This window comes from Gopherus flavomarginatus, chromosome 10 (genome assembly GCF_025201925.1).
Source record: "Gopherus flavomarginatus isolate rGopFla2 chromosome 10, rGopFla2.mat.asm, whole genome shotgun sequence".
NCBI classification, from domain to species: domain Eukaryota; kingdom Metazoa; phylum Chordata; order Testudines; family Testudinidae; genus Gopherus; species Gopherus flavomarginatus.
This window is the reverse complement of record NC_066626.1, coordinates 42,061,389-42,082,554: the sequence shown is the minus strand read 5'-3', so window position 1 is coordinate 42,082,554 and position 21,166 is coordinate 42,061,389. Positions and strand designations below refer to the sequence as shown.

The window sequence follows — 21,166 nt, the reverse complement described above, 5'->3', positions numbered from 1 at the left end:
CTAAGGGCTTCTCTACACTGGAAAGTTACAGTGAAAAAACACCCCCCTGAGTGCAGTAAGTTTCAGTGTTGTAAAGCGCCAGTGTAAACACTGCACCAGTGCACTGTTAGCTATTCTCCTCATGGGGATGGTTTTTATGGGGATGGGTTTTTTAGAGCGCTGGGAGAGCTCTCTCCCACTGCCCAGCGCTCTGCTGTGACTACACAAGCCACATTAAAGCTCTGCCGTAGCAGCACTTTAATGTTGCCAGTGTAGACTAGCTTGAAGAGACTCTTTTCTATATCTTGCTGGCTGCTGTTTTGCTCTGGAAGGAATGAAAATGTTACAAGCCTTACATATTCCTCTGCTCTGAGATTTTAGAAATAATCTCAGTTAAGCAGTGAAAGGCAGCTAAGGTCATTAGAAACTACTTTATTCTTTGCCTTCACATATTGAGCCTCTTACTCCTCCAAATCTCTCCTCAGAAATCCACTTAATTTGTGAAGCTTAGTTACTACAATGACCACATACACACATTTGTCTTTTTTGGTGTGTGCATTGTACCTGCTTGTGCTTTTAGGTGCTCAGGTTGTAACTCTTCAGTGCAAGAACTGCTTTCTTTACTTGGTACATCCTGCCTATTCTGCAGCACTTGTACACTTACAGCACTGTGGGATGGACTTTCAAAAGGGTTCTGCTCCAGAGCAGTGGGAACTGCTGAGTGCTGACCTCTTTTGAAAATCTGGCCATGTAGAGATGAATAATGCGATAATAACAGTCTAAGGGAAACATGTGGAAAAGATTTAGCCAAATAGAAAAACACCCCTCACACCTTGACACTCTGCCCCACCCTCAACAGAACATTTTTCACTCCCAGCTAAGAATTTATTTCTCTGCTACAATATGATATTCACCACTATTGTCTCCATGGTTTCCCAAGATCTAAGGGCAATCAAGTGCTCTATTTCTCTTACCTGAAGTGTATCAGATTTCATTAGTTGTTAGCAGCAGCAAAAGCTAAAATTAATTTGGAAGTTAATTCTGTGTCTGAGGTTTGGCTGAAAACTGACTTTATTGCATTAGTAAATAGGATGTTTTCCACTTGATTCCTGGCCCTTCCACCCTCACTTTTCAGGAGCAGGATCTTTTTGTTTCCAGTGAGATTTGATTTTTCTGCCTGAGCTCTCAATTGTTTAATACCTTTTGAAGTCAACAGTACCTGAAAGATCAGAGACCAAGGCACTAGTTAGGACTTGCCAAATACCTCTTTCATTCTGTCACAGGTTTCATGAACGGAGACATATACATAACTAAAATAATTTTCATTATAAACACAGCAATTATGAAATATCCAGGAAATACTGTGATCAAAAATTTACGCTGTGAAATACTTTACAGAAACACCCTGTGATAAGGATTTATTTTCCAGATAGGATTTAACCTAAGGGGTGAGTTTTTTCAACCTCACCTCAGTGTGTGGTGAGCTCACATTTCAAACATGTCTGTATAAAAAAAAAACAAAACCAAAACAATTTTTAGCTTCTGCATTCTTAGAATGGTTCTCTCTTGATAACAACAGCCTGTAATCAAGTGTCTGGACTCCATTACACTGTCTGTTCAGTTTTAGGTAGAAATTTACATCTAAAATCCAGCTTCAATTTTGCCCAAAAAATTTCATCAAAGAATAGCTGAAACAATCACATCTCAGATTTTCATTATAAAGCATTTTCTTAAAATGTACTCTTTTTATTTGATTTAATTAAATCAAGATTTCCTTTGCATTGCACATCTATAGACTTTTAAGGAGCTCAAGTGCCATAGTGATGGTTGTGATATAAAAACTAAATGGATAACCACATGCTTATTTCTTGTACAAATGTCGATATTCAGATACTAATACATTACAGAGTTAATAAGAAAAATGAAAATAATCTTTCCAGAATATAGGCCATTTTAATTTGGAAGATCATGGTGTCGTTTCCCCCCAACCCCACCCCACCCAGTGTTCTAGTGTTAGGGTATATAGCAACATGTTGGCTATCGCATTTAGGACCTGATCCTACATACCTTAATTGCATTGACTTGATAGGGGAATTTTGAGTGAACAAAGAATACAGGATCCAGTACCCTGATTATCCCTGTGCTATCTGTGAGGAGAGTAAGAAGACATCTGTTGTACAAAGTCATGATCCACTATATGGGTAAGACCATTTCAACACCTTAATTTAGGGATTTGCATTCTGGAGCAGGGACTTTGACTTTTTATTAGAAAAGCACAGTTTATGTGTGCTGCTGAAAACCATTAACAAATAGTAATAGTTTGCTGCCCTTATTCATGTGTAACTCTGATTACAATTAATGAGCATTTATGTGCACAAAGACAGAGGTCAACCCCTTAGTAAATCTCACACTGGACATCTTACTCATTTGACCTGTCATGACAAATGTAGTGTAGATTATTTTACTGACTGACAAAATAAAACATTTTCTTAAGAATTACACATTTTTTCCTCAGAGCAGCTATTGCTATTATTTAATCTCTTTTTATTAATTGCTAAAGTAATGCACAAAATTAATCAAATTATTTAATATACAAAACATTTAACTTAAAACCAAGATAGAATGTGTTGTACTTCTCTGAGGCCTTGTCTACACTACAGAGTTGCAGCGCTGGTGAGGGGGTTACAGCGCTGCAACTTAGGTGGTGTACACACTTGCACAGCACGGCCAGCGCTGCAACTCCCTGGTTGCAGCGCTGGCTGTACACCCGGTCGAGCCTCGGGTGTAGAGGATCCAGCGCTGGTGATCCAGCGCTGGTCAGCAAGTGTAGACACCCACCAGCGTTTTTATTGACCTCCGTGGCGTAAGCAGGTATCCCAGCATACCTTAGAAGCCTCTCTGGTAATCATGCAAACTCCACTGCTCTGGGCTCACCTGACCCCTCCTTTAAATGCCTCGGGAATTTTAAAAATCCCCTTCCTGTTTGCTCAGCCAGGTGTGGAGTGCAATTAATCAATCAATCACTCAGCGACCATGCCTCCACGCACCAAACGAGCCCCAGCATGGACCAATGCAGAGCTGCAGGATCTCATAAGTGTTTGGGGAGAGGAGGCTGTGCAAGCACAGCTGCGCTCCAGAAGGAGAAATTATGATACCTATGGGCAGATATCGCAGTCCTTGATGAGAAGGGGCCATGAACGGGACGCGTTGCAGTGCAGGGTCAAAATTAAAGAGCTGAGGAGTGCTTACTGCAAAGCTCGTGAGGGAAATCGCTACTCAGGAGCTGCCCCCACGACCTGCTGTTTTTACCAGGAGCTGGATGCCATACTTGGGTGTGACCCCACTGCCAATCCTAGGAGCACGATGGAGAGTTCAGAGCAGGGAGAAGTGGGGGAGGTTGTAGAGGACGGCGACAGTGAGGCTACTGGCGTGGAGGGAGACACCCCGGAGTCCCAGTACACATGCAGCCAGGAGCTCTTCTCAAGCCAGGAGGAGGCTAGCCAGTCGCAGCAGCTGGAAGTTGATGGTGAGGAAGAAACTAAGGTTCGTGCTCGGGGTAAGTAGATTTTTATGTTTTGGGAGAGGAGGGTTTTGGTTATGGCTGCCTGCATGCATGCCTAAACGTGGAATAGCCCATTGATTTGCTCTATCACGTCTCTGTAATCTGCCTCGGTAATCTCTTGAAAAGTTGCAGCAAGAGCGTTTGCAATTTGCTTTCTCAAGTTGATCGGGAGAGCCACCGTGGTCCCTGTCCCGGTCAGGCTAACTCGTCCGATCCACTGTGCAGCGAGGGGTGGGGGGACCATGGCTGCACACAGGCAAGCTGCATAGGGGCCAGGGCGGTATCCACATTCCTGTAGAAGACCCTCCCTCTCTTCCCAGGTAACACGCAGCAGTGATATGTCTGGCAGTAGGAAACCCTGTTGAGAGTTTAGGGATACTTGAGTGCAGGGCGCCAGGTTCGCGTTTCCCCAGCCCATGGCGCTCTGTTGTTAACCCCCTCCCCTCCCAGCACGTAGCCAGCCACGCGGTGTGCTCCGGTGTTCCCCACCCCCCCACCCAGCACGTAAGCATCCACGCGGTGTGCTCCGGTGTTATGCACCCCCCTCCAAGCAGGCATCCAGCTCCGCGGTGTGCTCCTGCGTTCCCCATCCCCCCTCCAAGCAGGCATCCAGCACCGCGGTGCGCTCCGGTGTTCCCAACCCCCCCCCAGCACGTAAGCATCCACGCGGTGTGCTCCGGTGTTCCCCACCCCCCCTCCCAGCACGTAAGCATCCACGCGGTGTGCTCCGATGTTATGCACCCCCCTCCAAGCAGGCATCCAGCACCGCGGTGCGCTCCACTGTTCCCAACCCCCCCTCCAAGCAGGCATCCAGCACCGCGGTGCGCTCCGGTGTTCCCAACCCCCCCTCCCAGCACGTAAGCATCCACGCGGTGTGCTCCGGTGTTATGCACCCCCCTCCAAGCAGGCATCCAGCACCGCGGTGTGCTCCTGTGTTCCCCACCCCCCCTCCAAGCAGGTATCCAGCACCGCGGTGTGCTCCTGTGTTCCCCACCCCCCCTCCAAGCAGGCATCCAGCACTGCGGTGCGCTCCGGTGTTCCCAACCCCCCCTCCCGGCACGTAAGCATCCACGCGGTGTGCTCCGGTGTTATGCACCCCCCTCCAAGCAGGCATCCAGCACCGCGGTGTGCTCCTGTGTTCCCCACCCCCCCTCCAAGCAGGCATCCAGCACCGCGGTGTGCTCCTGTGTTCCCCACCCCCCCTCCAAGCAGGCATCCAGCACCGCGGTGCTCTCCGGTGTTCCCAACCCCCCCTCCAAGCAGGCATCCAGCACCGCAGTGCTTCCCCCCCCCTCACCAGCAGGACGGCGTGAACGCGGACCAAAGAACAACCCCTCCCCCCAAGCAGCTCACCACCTTCCTGTTCACTACTGTCCCCTCTTCAGGACACCAGCTACCTCCTGTACCCATTGCTGATAAACCCCAGTGACCCATTGGTCAATTCCCACTCCCAAGGGGAAATCGGGGCAAAACCACTCACCCCATTGCTCGCCATGACTTAGCTTCCCTGCCCTCTCTGTGTTATGTGAGGTATGTGAGAAGGATGCTACCAAAAGTCTAAAAAGTCCTTCAATGTGTGATAATAAACAATATAGCCTCTGTGTATTACATGGTTCTATCTCTCTTTTTTCTAGTGACCTTGACTACTGCAGCCGGATCACCGGCCGCACGTAGGTTGCAGAACTTGAGATGGAATCCTAGAAAATCAAAAGAGGAATTGGTCAAATCTGTTATGAGCCACTACAACAGAGAAAGTAGGAAGACACAGGAATGGAGAGAGAAGATGTATGAATGGAGACAGAGTGTACATGAATGGAGGCAAACAGAAAGCAGGAGAAAGGAATTGTCTGCCAAAAAAACCACAAAGCAGATGATAAGCCTCCTGGCTCGCCAAACTGAGTCTTTCGAGTCTCTTGTAGCCATGCAGACAAATATGTACCGTTGTAACCCACAGCCCTCCCAAAGCCCTCTTCCTTGTTCCCCAGTATTTCCACAAAACAACTTTCTCCAGCAGCCAGTTCCTTATTATCCCCAGCTTCCCCCAACACCTGTACGATCACCTACCAGCCCTGATAACTATAATTCTTACCCTGTTCACTCCACCCCCATTATTCTGCAGCATAGGAATCCTGAAGTGCAGCAGACATTGAATAGTGATCAAAATAGGACATATTCAAACCTGTGAATGTACAGTCCACCACCCCAACCCCCTTGCCTGTTATGTACTGTATGTTGAATAAAGGTTTTTTTTCTTTTTCACTACGTTATATTATTGCTGGAAGTGGTAAATATTATACACCAAGGTAAAGCAAAGCACATCAAATGCATCAAACATTACTGTTGGCTCTCAGCATCAAATTGCTCCCTTAAAGCATCCCTAATCCTTGAAGCCCTTTCCTGGGCCTCCCTATTAGCCCTGCTCTCTGGCTGAGCAAACTCATCCTCTAGGCGTCGAACCTCGGAGGTCCATTCCTCACTGAATCTTTCACCCTTCCCTTCACAAATATTATGGAGGGTGCAGCACGCGGATATAACAGCGGTGATGCTGCTTTCCACCAAATCTAGCTTCCCATAAAGACAGCGCCAGCGGGCTTTCAAACGGCCAAAAGCACACTCCACAGTCATTCTGCACCGGCTCAGCCTGTAGTTGAACCGGTCCTTGCTCCTGTCCAGGTTCCCTGTATATGGTTTCATGAGCCAGGGCATTAAGGGGTAAGCGGGGTCTCCAAGGATCACAGTGGGCATTTCGACGTCCCCTACTGTGATCTTGCAGTCTGGGAAAAAAGTCCCGGCCCTCAGCCTCCTGAACAGGGAACTGTTCCTAAAGATGCGTGCATCGTGCACCTTTCCAGGCCATCCTGAGTAAATGTCAGTGAAACGCCCACGGTGATCCACAAGCGCTTGCAGAACCACGGAGAAATACCCCTTGCGATTAACGTACTCTGATGCCAGGTGGGGTGGTGACAGAATAGGAATATGCGTCCCATCTATTGCCCCTCCACAGTTAGGGAAACCCATTTGTGCAAAGCCATCCACAATGTCCTGCATGTTCCCAAGAGTCACGCTTCTTCTTAGCAGGGTGCGATTAATGGCTGTGCAAGCTTGCATCAGCACCATTCCAACTGTAGACTTTCCCACCCCAAACTGGTTCGCCACCAATCTGAAGCAGTCTGGAGTTGCCAGCTTCCAGATTGCAATAGCCACCTGCTTCTCCACTGGCAGGGCAGCTCTCAATCTCGTGTCCCTGCGCCGCAGGGTAGGAGCGAGCTCAGCACACAGTGCCATGAAAGTGGCTTTTCTCATCCGAAAGTTCTGCAGCCACTGCTCGTCATCCCAGGCTTGCAGGACGATGTGATCCCACCACTGAGTGCTGGTTTCCCGAGCCCAAACGCGCCGGTCCACGGAGCTGAGCACGTCTGGTACTGCCACAAGCAATTTACTGTCTTCAGTGTGAGGCGATTCAATATCATCGTCTGACTCCTCACTGTCACTCTCACTCTCACTTTGCAGCTGAAGGAATAGCTCCACTGCCATGCGTGATGTGCTGGCAACATTCATCAATAAGGTCGTCAGCTGCTCAGGCTCCATTTATAACAAAAATCGCAGAAAAAGCGCTGTAGAATCACAATGCCGCCAAACTGCTCGGAATGTGTAGCAAAGCACCACGGGGCGTTGGAACAGGAAGCGGAAAGACACTCACACTTCCTTCCCCTTCCCACAAGACACAGCGCCGAAATGGGACGAGGTGCTCTGTGGGAAAGCTGCCCACAATGCACCACTCCCAACAGCGCTGCAAGTGCTGTAAATGTGGCCACACTGCAGCGCTGGTTGCTGTAAGTGTGGCCACTCTGCAGCGCTGGCCCTATACAGCTGTACTAACACAGCTGTAACTACCAGCGCTGCAAAACTGTAAGTGTAGACATGGCCTGAGATGTGTTTCACGTCAAGCAAGATCAAGGATGGAATTTACGCTTGGCGCAATAGCTTCAATGTGCTGCATTAAGAGGCCCCAAAAAGTAATAAGACTGGAATCTGCTTATGAACTGTTCAGTTAATGAAGAAAATACATTAAGCCACAAAAATATGTGTATACATATGTGTTTAATATACAGTTACATGAAGAAAGGTGAAAGAGACTTTGTAAGGAGCTTTTATAGGAAGCAGTAACTGCCTAGGTTTTTACTGAAGACCAGAACTTGAATTAAAATTGGAATATACCGTCTGCAGAAGAGCAACCTTCTTCCCACAGAGTTTAAGGCCTAGCAAGACAGGCCTTTCTTTCTGCAGACTTAATCAAATCTATAGGTGGTGCAGGGCTGAGGCTTGCAGGGAAAAAGAGCAGGAATGATTGTTCCATTTATTTCACCATCTACAGTATGTGGTGTGCTGCTAGCCCCTAAAATGACTTCTGCCTTTTGATCTCCCTTTTTATTGCAATTACTTTCTCTCCATAAGAGAGGTAGCTAGGAGATTTTGTCTCCAAATGATACATCTTGCTTTCTAGTACAGTTTTTATAACTTTCTCCATCAGAAAACTAATATATTACTGGAACCATATGGATAAAAATGTCTTGCAAGTTTCACAGAAGTCCTCTGGTTTAATTCACTTAGTAGCAAGAGGCTGATTCTTTCACAGTTTAAAATATTACAAGTATGTTAATATTCTCTCTTTCCTCTTCACAGTGTTGCTACATGCAAATGCCAGATAGATACATAATCATGAATTTCAATAGCCTGGCTCCAAGATTGTTTATAGTTTAGTACAATTAAGACAGGTCTAATCTTAAAATATGCCTAAATCCTCAATAAATATAGCATTAGGGTTGCAATGAGTAATTCCTTGCTTTTCAAAAACAATAATTGAACTCAGAAATGTTAAAGATAAACCACATGGGGGCCCAATCCATCAGATTTCTAATCTACTTAATGATACCATTTTATATGGTTAGATTCAATTAAAGAATAAATACATCTAGTTTACTCAGTATAGGAGCTCATTGTATTTTATATTCAATCCAAATCCTAGGATGCAGTTTAAAACATTTGTTGTGATAGCGATTATTCAAATAAATAAATCTCTCAAAACCTCAAGCTTCCTAAACAAAAATTAAGACTGGTCTGGCCCAGTTTGGCCAATCGTCCATCTAGCCCAGTATCTTGTCTTCCAACAGTGGCTGATGCCAGATACCTCAGAGGGAATGAACAGAACAGGACAACTATTGAGTGATCCTTCCTCTATTGTTCAGGTCCAGCTCTGGCAGCCAGAGGCTTAGGGACATCCAGAGCATGGGGTTGCATCCCTGACCATCTTAGTTAATAGCCATTGATGGACCTATCCTCCATGAATTTATCTAGTTCTTTTTTGAACACAGTTATACTTTTGGCCTTCACAACATCCCCTGGCGATGAGCTCTACAGGAAGATTGTGTGTTGCTTGAAGAAGTACTTCCTTTTGTTTGTTTTAAACTTGCTGCCTGTTAATTTCATTGGGTGACCCCCAGTTCTTGTGTTATATGAAGGGGTAAAGAACACTGTCACTTTCTTCACACTATTGAAAATTTTATAGCCCGCTCTCAAATCCTTCCTTAGTTGTCTCCTTTCTAAAATGAACAATCCCAGTTTTTTTAATTTCTCCTCCTATGGAAGCTGTCTCATATCCCAATCATTTTTGTTGCGTTTTTTTTTTTTTTTTTTTTTTTTTTTGCAAATTCTACTATACCTTTTTTGAAATGGGGGGACCAGAACTGCACCCAGTGTTTATAGCAGGACATTATGATATTTTCTGTCTTATTATTTATCCCTATCCTAATAGTTCCTAACATTCTGTTAGCTTTGTTTAACTGCTGCTGTGCACTGAGCAGATATTTTCAGAGAACTGTCTTTGTTGAGTGGTAATAGCTAATTTAGACCTTATCAATTTGTATGTATAGTTGGGATTATGTTTTCCAATTTGCATTTATCAGCATTGAATGTCATCAGCCATTTTGTTGCCAAGCCACCCAGTTTTGTGAGATGTGTGTATATTTCTGGAAGGAGTGTGCAACGGGTTTCCTGGGGTGCAACCTGGAACTGGGGTACTACTGAGCCTTTGTCTTACCAGCCTGGACTTCCTCTCACAGTGTGATGCTGTGACAAGCTGCAAATTCCTCCAGGTCCTGCACTTGCACAGCTTTCTACAGGCAGGGCACGCCCAGGGCCGGTGCTTTCATTTAGGCGGCCTAGGCAATCGCCTAGGGTGCCAGGATTATTGGTGGGTGGCGTTTTGCCAGAGGGGGCGGCAGGCGGCTCCGGTGGACCTACCACAGTTGTGCCTGTGGAGGGTCCGCTGGTCCGCGGCTCTGGTGGAGCTGCCGCCGTCGTGCCTGCGGACGGTCAGCTGCTCGCACAGCTCCGGTGGACCTTCCGCAGGCACGACAGCGGCAGCTCCACCAGAGCTGCGGAGCAGCCAACCGTCCGCAGCCACGACTGTGGCAGCTCCACTGGAGCTGCGGGACCAGCGCACAGGGCGGCGAAATTGCCGTGCGCCTAGGGCACTAAAACCCCTAGCGCCGGTCCTGGGCACACCCAGTTGAGTTACATGAATGCTTTCGCCAGCCACTCATGAACCAACAATAGAGAGGCTCCAGCCAACTCTCCCCAGTGCCCCAGCCTAGGACCCCAGAGCTGTACTGTCCTGCCCTGGTCAGAAGCCTGGACAGTGTAAGTTTATTATCCAGTTTGCCTTTCCCTCTGTGTGGCGTGGGCATGCACCAGTTTTGTTGACTGAGCAGATTTCCCATGCACTTCAAACAACACACTGTTTTAGGTTATATATATATATATATATATATATATATACACACACACAGATTTATTAACTACAGAAAGATAGATTTTTAGGTGATTATAAGTGGTAAGCATACAGATCAAAGCGATTACTTCAGAAATAAAAATAAAAATGCAATCTGAGTTCTATAGACTAGACAGGATTTGAACCAAGCAGTGTATCACCCTTATAGACAATACAAGCAGGTCACTGATCTTCCATATGCAGGCTAGAAATCCTTTCAGCGTGGGACCACTACCCCAGTTCAGTCTTTAGTCCTTCAGACATGTTTCCATGTGTTGAGTTGTGGAGGGGAGTGAGGACAAAGTGATGATATCACTTCCCCCTTTTATGGGTTCCTCCAGCTTGCTTAGAGTGACCAGACAGCAAGTGTGAAAAATTGGGTGGGAGGTAATAGGAGTCTATATAAGAAAAAGACCCCAAAGTCAGGACTGTCCCTATAACATTGGGACATCTGGTCACCTTAAGCTTGCTGGAAAGATCTTTTGCCATGAGATGAGTCAAACGGTGTCCATTGTTTATGTGCCTCCTCTGAGAAGTCTTCATTGTACACAGATCCTGTAATAGTTTGTACATGGAAGGCTGCCTGTGGGTGTTCCGAACTCACAATATATTTAAATAACACATACATATCAAACTTCACGTACAGTGATAGCACATACAATCCAACAGAGTATTAATGCTCAACAGATCAAGACTTTTAAAATGATACATCGCAAGGCATGCTTTGTACGAAACATATAATTATATCATAACCATATAATCATACAACCATGATGAATATGGGGGTGCCAGGGTGTTGCCTTGGGTACAGAGTGTCACAGAGTGATTTTGCATTAATCCATGGTAGCCTAGCGATGTTTACACTGCCACAATTTTCTTGTTCAATAAACAGTATTGCCAACCCCAAATGTTCAAAATTCACCAAAAATCATGAGATTGGCTTTAAAATCATGAGATTATATAAAAATAATAGATTTGTTGTTCTTTTTATTTGGCTTGTGCTTTTTGAGCCTTTAGGGTGCACTGGGGTCACATTTTGAAGCTTTCTCCCCACAGCCACGAGGGCTAGAGGGCTGAAATCATAACATATCCACTTAACTCCAGGAACTGGGTCTTTAAGGTAAACAATAACTATCATGTGATGTGTGACAAAATCCTGAGAGTTGGCAACACTGATAAAGACCCAGTGTTTGGCTGTGTTATGCTGTCCCCATTCTGCTACTGCTTTGGGCTGGCTGGCTTGATAGTACCATGGAATATTTGGAAGAGCTGATAAATAAATTTCTATTTAAAGTAATAACTCAGATTCAGAAGAGTTAGCTATAAATCTCACTCTAAATTTTGCATATTGCTTGTCTGCCACTGTAAAGGTCATTTTGCCTAAGGCTCCTTGTTTTCCATTTAATCAGCTGCCTATTTTATGGCCCAGCCCCATTTCAGCAAACATCTTTTCACTGTAATGTGACACACCCAGCGAATTTGCACAATGTGCATTTTAAAGAAATGCTGATCTGTTACATTTAAAGACAATGATCCAAGTGTTTCAAATGTTCTTAAAGCTCAGCATATCAATTCAGCATTGTTGTAACCTCTTGGTCTTTCTAAACTTGAAATTACAAGATTTACGATTCAGAGCTCCTGTGCAGCAGTCCCTATAGATAATTTGTTGGTCACGTTAACATCTAACAGGTTAATTAACATAGCTGTTGAAGGATATGAATGCTGGCTAGGCACTTGATTATGAAAGCTAAATTCCAAGGAACTCCTGTCCTAAATACTTGCTTGTTGGACCTTTGCAGCCACAAGAAGTTTTTGGTTATTTCATTGTGAAACAATTTTTGGACAATTAAGAAAATGTGGTTCTTGTAAGTACCTGTTAAGATGTGTAACATATACCAGGAAATACACAAGGTATTTACAGAGAGTCCCAGTTCTCTCTCGCGCGCTCTTTTTGTCCTCAAATGTAGAATCCGAGGGAAAAGAAAGCAAAGTTTGTTGCTGGTACTAGTAAATCAAATGACATTTGATTTAATCATACAAGTGACTCATGGGTCTTCATTTTTTTTTTCCCTTTAGAGAATAGAGTTTGTGCCTTAACGTTGGATCCAAACCCAATAAACTTTGTAGAAGTTCAGCTCTGAACTTCATGGCTCAGGACTTTCTTAATAAGGAGACTAACCAGAACACTGGCTTTAAATTTCATGTATCATTGGGAAATCTTAGATCCAGCTTCAAGTTGTGGGCTTGGCCTCTTTTTATTTGCAGGTGGTATTCTTACATCCACATGGAGGCACAGAAATTAGCTACTTACTGTTTATAGTGTTGCTTTATTCCAGATCTAAAGTATACATTATTGACTAAGTAACCAGGGACGGCTCCAGGCACCAGCACACCAAGCGTGTGCCTGGGGCAGCAAGCCGTGGGGGCTGGCCTGCTGGTCACCCTAAGGGCGGCAGTCAGGCTGCCTTCGGCGGCATGCCTGCAGGAGGTCCTCTGGTCCCGTGGCTTCAGTGGCAATTTGGCGGTGGGTACGTCGAAGGCGCAGGACCGGCGGACCTCCCACAGGCATGCCACTGGAAGCCGCCTGACTGCCGTGCTTGGGGCTGCAAAATACATACAACCACCCCTGTAAGTAACCAACTATCTTGCTTTGTGATTGTGACTAATGTTGCAGTGATCATTGCTTTGCATTGTTTTAAATTTTAGAAATTTAAACAAACAACTGTATGGCCCTGAAGGCTATGAGGGAAAAAACATTCTGTTTTAGCTTATATGGATTCCCATACCTTCTCTACATGGGAAAGCTTTTTTGGTATAACCTAGGCTGCAACTTTAAGTAGATATAGTTATCCTTGTGTAATCCTATATGTGCACATTCTTATTCTATCTTAAGAGGGGCTGTTTTGGTTATGCCATCTCAGAGGGGGGTTAAGGGAAGCTGAAAAAAGCCACTCTTTCATATGGAAATAAGTGTGTACACATAGGTGGTTGAGATACTGGTATAAGTCTACATTTCTGTAGCTATATTGGTGTAACTGGTAAAACTTTCCCATATGAAGAAAGCCCTAGCATATGGAAGTTTGAATCAGACTCAAGTCTATTAGCAATTGTGCATGTATGTGTGTGGTACTTGAATTGGTCAAAAGGAATTTGTGAGGAAAGCAGTCCTACCTTCTGAGATTGACATCCCCTCAGAACAGGAGAAAAAGCTAGAGGGTGAAGGTGGGGGAGAAGGGTATCCATCTACTCTGTGGACCTCTCTTCTGGGAAGGCTTGCCACCCAGAGAACATCTGGCTCTGTCAGTCAGGTGCTGTTCATGATCATAAACATACATGATTGTGTGGGTGGATGGGTGGGTGGTGTGATGGTGAAGGGAGGTGGAATACTTGGTGAGAACAGGCAATGGTTGGACATCTCCCACCTCCATTCTAGAGGGAGGACTGAAGTATAAGGGCTGGTGGCATGTTCTTCATGGACAATTTCAGTACATCAAATGTTCTGAAGTCAGATTGGTTCCAGAGATGGATGATGGTTTGGGGGGAGGGTGGGGGAAGGCAGAGATTTCACCAGTTTTTTCTACCCCCCAGCCAGGTTACATTGAAAAAATTACATGAAAGTGTGTATAACCAGTAGGGTGGCCAGACGTCCCAATTTTATAGGGTCAGTCCCGATTTTTGGGTCTTTTTCTTATATAGGATCCTATTACCCCCACCCCCTGTCCCAATTTTTCACACTTGCTGTCCAGTCACCCTAATAACCAGCTTCTATTCCAGTGTTTCAAGAACACTTACACTGTAGTGATGAGCCTGAGTTAGTTTGGATCCAGACTTCCACAGACTTCAGGGCTGTGGTTTGGGTCCCTTTCTACACCTTTGTAGTTGCAATGTACTTGGAGATATCTTGTGAGAAGTGTTTCTACATGAGTTCATTTTATGCTCATAAATTCCACATTTTTGGAGCAAAAGCCATACCCAGAAGTTTAATGAATTGGGCCCTTAATTTGGGGCAACTCCAGCTCTACCTACTATTTTGGCAATGCAACCCAGAGAATTTTAGGAGTTGGTTTACAGCAGATCTTATGGCCTGAGAACTGGAAAACAGACTATCATAATGAGGGCATCTTTCTATAAATATGCGCCTTAGTAAACAGCTTCCTAACACTAAAAAAAAAAAGTACTGTACAAGCAGCGGAGAGGCATTTTTTAAAAACTGGTTGTGTATAAATGACCAGGATTTGAATTTCTGGTTTCAAACTTCAATTGTGGTAAGAAAATAGTCTTCAAATTCTGATTTGATTTTGATCTAGAAGCTTTGGCTTTTAAGATAACACAGGGCAATATTGTCCTTTTGTGATTGTATAGGTATTAGGGATGAGATTTTCAAAGGTATTTAGGTGTCTAAAGTTGCAGATCACTTCTCCTCAATCTCCTTGTCCTCTGTTCTTCATTTCTCTACCTCCTTCCCTAATTTCTTCTACAAGTCTGTGTGCTTTTCTGATTGTCTTGAGCACTTCTTATGTATCTCCATTATCAAATCATCCATGCTTCTCCATTGTTTTGTCTCCAATTCACAATCCTGTCACAGAGACTGCTTGCTAGGCCTTGACAAGTTTGAGTGATGTAATTCTGCCTGACAGACAGCAGGGAAAAACTTGGTATGCACCCTTCAATTCATACAGTTTTATTCCCTCACTATACAACTACAAGTAAGAAGTAAGCATTTTTACCTCAAAAAAGCATGCTATTCCCTTAGCTTACTCATTCTGTCATCAAACTTCTTCCTGCTGAGAACTTTTCTAAAGGAGTGTGAGTGAATTTTACCTTCCAACTATCTAAAACTTTTTCTTTGGGGGGGGGTGGAGATGTGGGCTGTAGGGGAGTGGGCAGTTACTGGCAGCAAACTTGCACCCTTCTCAGGCTGCTGAAACCTTATAAAAAGTTGTGCTTCTTCAGACAGCAGAATGAAAGATGGACCAATTATTCCAGGCATCAGGGATGAGCCCTTCCATTTGATACCAAGGAAATCTTTGAGTCTTGTTGTGTCAGATGAACTGCTAAGTGACTGGACTAAGATTAAATTACCGTGGCAGCAGAGGGAGGCATACCAAAGAATCTCAGCAACTATTTGGAATTTTTACTGAATGAAAAATTCTATTTTATTACTCTCCAGGAAAGGACCGAAATCAGATCAGTTATAAACTGGCTTCTGCACTAGCGGAAGGGTTTCTTAACGTGCAATGATTTGGGTGGCAGCAAGTGCCATTCAGCGTTGTTCACAGTAACTTGCCCTTTGGAGGGGCAGAAATCATCAAATCAGAATATAGGGCTGGAAGAAACCTTGTAAAGTCATCGAGTCCAGCCATTTGAGACAGGACCAAGTAAACCTAGACCATCCCTGACAGGTGTTTGTCCAACCTGTTCTTAAAAACCTCCAAACTATAGAGTGCTGGTTTGAATTTTTGTTCTACATTTGTCTGGCACTTTGAATAGTGTGACTGGGAGAGAAAGAAGTAGGAGGAGAAGTGAGGGATGGACTAGTGTAATGGTGCTGCATCCACTCAGACTGAAGCTGCAGTTAGGATTATAAGCTAAAATACACACACAAGTTTTACTGCTTGAGAAGTGGGTGGTAGATGAGCTTCATGGTACTATATCTGCTCTGAAGTTGAAGCCAAAGCTAGGATTATTGTTGGCTAAGAACCTGCCCAAATATTTTGTATTTTCCTTCATAATAACAACAAAAATGGCAGCCTCCATCTTCCCAGTCTTAGATGCTGAATCCTCCTCTGTTTTTTTCTGTGTGGGAAACCTCCACTGTGCTGTGCTCTTCCTGGAACATATAAGGGAACAGCTCCTATGAATCAGAGCCAAGTTCATCTCTGAAGATAAGACTATTCCCGCTCTTCCTCTTCCTCCTCTCCCTCTCCTTGCTGGCTGGCTGGGATGGGCTGGATCAAGCTTTTGCCGTCATCCAAGTTCTGGACCCACACCTGTCTGGCTCTACACATCTGTCCATGGGGCTTTGTGCTCATGTGACTGCTCAGAACACAGTCCAGTAACTGTAAAGTGGAAAGGTTGTTGGTATAGCACCAGCTGTCTTATTCTTCTCTATGTCCTTTTGGTAGTTCACTCTGAGCCTCGTTATCTTCTCCCTGCACTTCTGACCAGTCTGATTGATCCCAGCTGCTGAGGTACACCTTCACCCAGTCCAATGTTCTTTTTTTTACTGCTAATATTGTGGGTTTGGCTCACTCCAGCCAAAACTGCACCAAGATTCTGGTGTGTTCATATGGCCAAGTGGCTGAATGTTGATCCACAGGCTTAAAAGGAGCCGTTGTTCTGCTGATCCAAACATCAGAGATGGATGAAACCGGAGAAACTGAAAGCACGGTGGGCCAATGGATACAGAGCAGCAGGACCAGTGCAAGGATGTTTCGCGTCCTAGGCGAAACTTCCAGCTTGCACCTTCCCCCGTTCCCGAGCCCCCGCCCTGAGGTGCCCCCTCTGTGGCAGCTCCCCATCCCCTGCCCTCCGCCCTGAGGCATGCCCCCTGTGGCAGCTCCCCGCCCTGAGGCACCCCCGCGCCCCAGCTCACCCCTCCTCCATGCACAAGCACCCCGAGCACGCCATCGCTCCTTCACTTCTCCCGCCTCCCAGGCTTGCGGTGTCTAAGCTGATTGGAGCCGCAAGCCTGGGAGGCGGGAGAAATGAAGTAGCTCACCTCTGCTTTGCCTCCTCCCTAAGCACGCTGTCGCTGCTTCACTTCTCCCGCCTTGCAGGCTTGTGGAGCCAATCAGCTTAGGTGCCGCAAGCCTGGGAGGCGGGAGAAGTGAAGCAGCCACGGCGTGCTCGGGGAGGAGGCGAGGGAAGGGTGAACTGGGGTAGGGAGTTCCCCTGTGTGCCACCTCCCCCCCTTACTTGCTGCAGGTGGCCCTCCCCGCGCTCCTCTGCCCCAGCTCCCTCCGCCTAAATGCCGGCGGCGACCAGGGTGGCCGAAGATCCGGCCGCCACAGTTGATGCCAAAGAAAATGCCACCTCCAAATCCTAGCGCCAATGGTTGCACTAGCCCTGCTGAGCAGAGGGATATAAAGGTAGACTACTTCCAGTCAGGGGTCAAAGCACAGGGAGATGCAAGTTAGTACACAGGAATGTGTGCCCATGAGATGGATTGGAGGACCATAGTATCCAGATTGTTGTGGGTGCCCAGCTCTGCACTGTGTTAACCTTGTGATAGCAACATGCATTAAAAGTTACCTCAAGTTCTACCCTATAGTTCAGAGCACGGTGGCTGCCTCACCATGTGGCATTGATGGAGGTGTGTGGGTGTGAGAACATGTACTGTGTTAATGGGGAAAACTAAGCTGAGCACAAGATTAGTATGCAGTGAAGATGAAGCCATAGGGACAACCACATCCTTCCCGGTGGAGATAGACTTTTCAGAAAAGTCTATCTAAGACAGCGCTTAGTCCAGAATGCTGATCTGGCACTTTTTGGGGGAGTACTTCTCCAGTACTTCTCTTCTTTTATGACTCAAGAACTATGGGCCCCAATGCAATTGCTCAGTACTGGACAAACACAATGGCCTCCTTCCCCTGCCTCTATGAGTGGCTTGATCTCTTCTCCATGGTGGGGCCTGGGCCACAGCAGGGTGATGAGCAAGTGGCTGCCCAGGAGGTTTGCGGAGCAGGGACTGGATAGGCATGGTGGCTTGATCCTTGCCTGGTGGAGTGTGTCTGCTGAGTTAGAGCCACCGAGCTCAGCACTAGTGGGATGTGGCGCTCTGGGAGCACCATGTTCCAGCTCCTCTCCGGGGCAAATATGCAGTTGCTGGGGACCCAAGCTGGACCTCAACAGTTGGCTGCACCAGGCTGGTGGAGAGTCAGGAGGAGGAGAAGAGCCAGCTGGCTGCACCCCAGCAGAGGCAGCTGGGGCTGGTGGGCTCCTGCTTGGGTCATACTGCATGTGTACTCCTGCTACACTGGGCTGCAGCACTCTGAGCTGCTGCTGTACCAGCTGCCTGAGGTGGGTGGTGCAGAGCCCAGGCTGCCTAAGGCCAGGACCTGGCATTGCTCTTGCTGTCTGCTGGCACCAGCCTGAGTGTGTGCTTTGCCTTGCCAGCTCTGGTGCACCAGTATCTCTGGGATCTACTACTCTGGGCTGAGGGCCTAGACAGCCTGTCTAGGGTGTTGTCCTTCACCACGGGATTCATTGTGATCTCCTGTCCCTGCAGCTGGGGGCTACAGGTATGCAATAAAAAAGTATATGCCAGAACAGCATGCTTGTACTTCTTTATTTTTTTAAATACTCAAGTACTGGTCTAAGGAGAAGGGCAGGGAAACTTTCACTGCCACTATCCATGATGTGCCACTTCTGTGGATAAATACAACTATGGGTACATCTGCACTTTGAGCTGGAGATGTAAATTCCAGCTTGAGGAGACATATCCATGATAGCATTTTCTGAGCTATGTGCTAAAAATAGAGTGTAGCTGTTCTGGCATGAGTGACTAGCTGGCCCGACTATGAACTCATCCAAGATGTTTGGTACCTACTTGGGATGACTAGCCCCTCTCCCTTCTCACGATGCTGGTTTTAGTGTGCTAGTTCGATCAGAGCTAGTGGGGGTATGTCTCTTTGTGCTGGAATTTACACCTTCCAGTTTGAAGTACAGAGGGACCCTAAATCTGCTCCTATCTCCCCCTCAAAGAGAAGTGATTTATCAGAAGAAACATAAGTAACCTGGTGCCATCAGAATGTTTTCAGTGACAAAAAGAACAGGAGTACTTGTGGCGCCTTAGAGATGAAGAAATTTATTTGAGCATAAGCTTTTGTGGGCTACAGTCCACTTCATTGGATGCATGAAGTGGAAAATACAGTAGGAATATATATATATATGTATACACACACACACACAGAGAACATGAAACAATGGCTAGTGGCGTTCTTTTATTTTCTTTGTTGGGCCTGTCAATAGTCAGCCATAAAGATGTTGGCATACTGTGGGGCCATGTGGGCTGATTTAGAACAACGCTTCCTTAGCTCTCATTCCCTAACGCCCCTACTCTACTTGCGCTACATTGATGACATCTTCATCATCTGGACTCATGGAAAAGAAGCCCTCGAGGAATTCCACCGTGATTTTAACAATTTCCATTCCACCATCAACCTCAGCCTAGACCAATCCACACAAGTGGTCCATTTCCTAGACACTACTGTGCTAATAAGTGATGGTCACATAAACACCATTCTATACCGGAAACCCACTGACTGTTATACTTATCTACATGCCTCCAGCTTCCATCCAGGACACACCACACAATCCATTGTCTACAGCCAAGCTCTAAGAAACAACCGTATTTGCTCCAATCCCTTAGACAGAGATAAATACCTACAAGGTCTCTATCAAGCATTCTTAAAACTACAATACCCCCTTGCTGAAGTGAAAAAACAGATTGACAGAGCCAGAAGAGTACCCAGAAGCCACCTACTACAGGACAGGCCCAACAAAGAAAATAACAGAACGCCACTAGCCATCACCTACAGCCCCCAACTAAAACCTCTTCAGCGCATCATCAGAGATCTACAACCTATCCTTAAAGATGATCCCTCACTCTCACAGATCTTGGGAGACAGGCCAGTACTTGCTTACAGACTGCCTCCCAACCTGAAGCAAATACTCACCAGCAACCGCACACCATACAACATAAACACTAACCCAGGAACCTATCCTTGCAACAAAGCCCGATGCCAGCTCTGTCCACATATCTATTCAAGTAACACCATCATAGGACCTAATCACATCAGCCACGCCATCAGGGGCTCGTTCACCTGCACATCTACCAATGTGATATATGCCATCATGTGGCAGCAATGCCCCTCTGCCATGTACATTGGCCAAACTGGACAGTCTCTACGCAAAAGAATAAATGGATACAAATCTGACATCTGGAATCATAACATTCAAAAACCAGTGGGAGAACACTTCAACCTCTCTAACCACTCAGTGACAGACTTGAAGGTGGCAATTTTGCAACAAAAAAACTTCAAAAACAGACTCCAGAGAATGACTGCTGAACTCGAATTAATATGCAAATTAGATAAAATTAACTCAGGACTAAATAGAGACTGGGAATGGTTGGGTCATTACACTAATTGAATCTATTTCCTTATGTTAAGTTCTCCTCACACCTTCTATGGGTCATCTTAATAATCACTTCAAAAGTTTTTTTTTCTCCTGCTGATGATGGCTCATCTCAATTGATTAGACTCTTCCTGTTGGTATGTGTACTTCCACCTTTTCATGTTCTCAGTATGTATAAATATCTCCTGTCTGTGTGTTCCATTCTATGCATCCGAAGAAGTGAGCTGTAGCTCATGAAAGCTCAAGCTGAAATAAATTTGTTAGTCTCTAAGGTGCCACAAGTACTCCTGTTCTTTTTGTGGATACAGACTAACACTGCTGCTACTCTGAAACTCTAAGGAGAGTGATCAGTTAAGATGAGCTATTACTAGCAGCAGAGAAAAAAACTTTTTCTAGTGCTGATCAAAATGGTCCATTTGCAGCAGTTGACAAGAAGTTGTGAGGAACAGGGGGGTAGGGTAGGGGAATAAACATGGGGAAATAGTTTTACTTTGTGTAATGACCCATCCACTCCCAGTCTTTATTCAAGCCTAATTTAATGGTGTCCAATTTGCAAGTTAACTCCAATTCAGCAGTCTCTTGTTGGAGTCTGTTTTGAAGTTTTTTTGTTGCAATATTGTGACTTTTAGGTCTGTAATGGAGTGACCAGGCAGATT

General features: G+C 45.7%; 1 protein-coding gene across 1 annotated transcript; it reads left to right on the top strand.

The window, feature by feature from the left end:
* The first annotated feature begins 2,941 nt into the window (after positions 1-2,941).
* Positions 2,942-5,808, top strand: LOC127058802 (zinc finger and SCAN domain-containing protein 29-like). Its single transcript, XM_050969070.1, has 2 exons — positions 2,942-3,535; positions 5,176-5,808. Exons 1-2 carry the CDS (start codon positions 3,013-3,015, stop codon positions 5,724-5,726), a joined length of 1,074 nt encoding a protein of 357 aa, XP_050825027.1. The 5' UTR covers positions 2,942-3,012; the 3' UTR covers positions 5,727-5,808.
* The last annotated feature ends 15,358 nt before the right edge of the window (positions 5,809-21,166 follow it).

Excerpts from the sequence above, each read along its gene's own strand:
- LOC127058802 (XM_050969070.1), top strand. The coding sequence starts at position 3,013 with ATGCCTCCACGCACCAAACGAGCCCCAGCATGGACCAATGCAGAGCTG. Across the intron at positions 3,536-5,175 it reads AACTAAGGTTCGTGCTCGGG|TGACCTTGACTACTGCAGCC; the intron begins GTAAGTAGATTT and ends TCTTTTTTCTAG.